The 2,500-nt window shown below is 44.5% G+C and overlaps 1 protein-coding gene across 1 annotated transcript in view; it reads right to left on the reverse strand.

Annotated features, from left to right (window-relative positions):
- The window catches only part of LOC308369109 (ras and Rab interactor 2-like), a gene marked incomplete at its 5' end in the record, with an annotated part of 22,298 nt that extends 21,756 nt beyond the window's left edge, over positions 1-542 (reverse strand). The window contains one exon of the mRNA XM_080843451.1: positions 357-542. Coding sequence (XP_080699577.1) covers positions 357-542 — 186 coding nt within the window. The remainder of the gene's footprint in view (positions 1-356) is intronic.
- Between the last annotated feature and the right edge of the window lie 1,958 nt (positions 543-2,500).

Consider the following 2,500-nt stretch of genomic DNA (forward strand, 5'->3'; position numbering starts at 1 on the left):
TACATCAGAAACTGTAGTCGTGAGGCGCTGTGAAACATTCCCAGTGAAGCCCAGAATCTTCAACTGACTTTCAAGATATTACGTCAAGTGCTCCAGAGGGGTAGTTCTTCATGACTTGAAAGATTTGAAATTGTTTTTATTTGCTCCTTCTTGTCTTTCTCCCTCTTTCAAATGTTCTCCCTTTTTCATTTTTTTCATTGTTCCCATCTTTTTTCCATTCCATCTCACGGCCCACTCTCTTTCCTTTCCTCTTTTTCTTCCTTCTTCCCCTCTCAAACTTTTTCCGCACTTCCCTCTCTCCCTCCCTCTCTCCATCTCTCCCTCTCCCTCTCTCTCCATCTCTCTATCTCTCTCACCCCAGGTGGTTGCTGCAGCAGGATGCGTGTGACCTCCTGGTCGCTAAGTGACAGCAGCAGCCAGACGGGATGCGTGGCGGTCAGCCTGTCCAGCACGCTCATGCAGTGGGCCAAAGAGTTGAGCGCAAAATCCCCCTCTTCCAGTAGGACCTGGAAGGAGGGTGGCTGCAGGTACGCTCCACTCATCTCCCCTATTAGCCCATCCAGCCTAAGGAGAGTGAGAGAGAGAGAGAGAGAGAGAGAGAGAGAGAGAGAGAGAGCGAGCGAGAGAGAGTGAGAGAGAACAGAAGAGACTTGGACTTTCAAAAACCCTTTAATACATCAAGTCAAATAAAAACATTCCATATCAGTGATGCTCCCACAGGCTATGACCACTTAGATCTTTGACATCTACCCCAACTGTGAGTGTGTGTGTGTGTGTGTGTGTGTGTGTGTGTGTGTGTGTGTGTGTGTGTGTGTTCATTTTAACCACACACATGCATGTTCTTAAATGGCACATAAAGAGAGAATATAAACTAATACTCGCAAAAAAGCAAAAGAAAGGGAGGAATGTTAAGTCACCACACCCTCTAGTGGGAAGAGGAGGTACTGCATATCATTCTGTTTTGTCCTTACAGTAGAGTTCATAGAACACGAGTGAATGCTTTTAGCCCATGATGAATGATAAATTAGCACCCTAGCAATGTTCTAATCTCGCTCTACCAGTTTAGCGACAGGAACTGAATGCTTTAGGAACTTGTCTGTGGTATGAAGCCCTTAAACAGGCATTATTGTACTCTTACGAAGCCTAATGATTGTCCATGAGGCTGGGCTTACCCCCTGCAGGAGTATGGGTCCATCTGCCTCTGTGGTCCTGCCATTGGCTGCCCGCGTCTGAACCATCTCCTGCTCCAGCTCCCCAATTTCAGATGCCAACGAATTGACCAGCTGCACAACCACCAGAAATGGGAGAGAGAGAGGGGAGAGAGAGAGAGAGAGATAGAGAGAGAGAGAGAGAGAGAGAGAGAGAGAGAGAGAGATAGAGAGAGAGAGAGAGAGAGAGACGAGAGAGAGAAAGAGATAAGGAGACGAGAGAGAGAGAGAATGAGAACAACAAAATGAAAGAGTGAATGAGAATGGAAAATAAAAGGACCTGAGAATATCAAAACTATATGGATCTAATGGATCTGATGTCTCAATGATCTAGAGTAAAGAGCATTCGTTAAATGTGTTCGCAGACACCACTGTAAGGCAAGCCGGGAATATTTGGATTGTAAAAAGCCAGATGGCCTTCTAGTTGCATTTACTCATTAGGTGTGGGTCAGTTGATAGATTGTGCCTCTAACAACATTCCAGAACTACATTGTTCCATTTGTTTGACTTCCCCACACCCATGCTGGTGTTCTTATCTTTAATACCCTGTCTCTGGTTTTTATCCCTGTGTTTTCCACGCAAGGGTTAAACTAAGGGCAGGATTTGAGGGTAGGCGGTGTGATATTGCATTAGAAGATGATTTTCTTTGTCATGTTTGGGATTATCTGAATGGTCTCCGTCTGAGTGGAACAGTGATCTCAGTCCTGCAGCTGAATAGTCCCGCAGCCTGGCACTCGGTCCCTGAACCAGTTTGGTCTAACATGCTGGTAAGCCCAGTAACAGCACTGTAATCTCTGAGTTAGTCTCCAGAACTAGTACCAGGTTGTGTCTGTGGAATATGCCAAAATATAGAAAATGGTTGTGGCAAAATTCTGTGTGACAATATTCTTAGAAAAAAAACAGTTACAAAAGTAAGCGGGGTATTCTTCAGAACAGATTGTAGAAAAGAAATTCTACACCCTACCTAACGGGTAGTAATATAACATAAAAAACAGGAACTAAGGCTGAGTTCCTAATTGATTGATTGGTCAGATTAATGAAGTTGTATGACGTTTCCTTTAAGAAATATTATATTTTCAGCAAATCGCAGAAAGACGAATACGCAGAAATTGTCGGCCACTCCCAGTTCCACTCCCAGTTCTGCCATTGGTTTGGAAAAGTGTTTTTTTTACACCAAGCCCATATGCAAAGATTGATGAGGGACATCCATCAATCCATCCATCCACCCAGAGAGAGAAAGAGAGAGAGAGTTGGTTTGACAGGGGGAAGGTTTGTCACCTCCTGACATATCC

Source organism: Sprattus sprattus (genome assembly GCF_963457725.1).
Source record: "Sprattus sprattus genome assembly, chromosome: 1".
Lineage (NCBI taxonomy): Eukaryota > Metazoa > Chordata > Actinopteri > Clupeiformes > Clupeidae > Sprattus > Sprattus sprattus.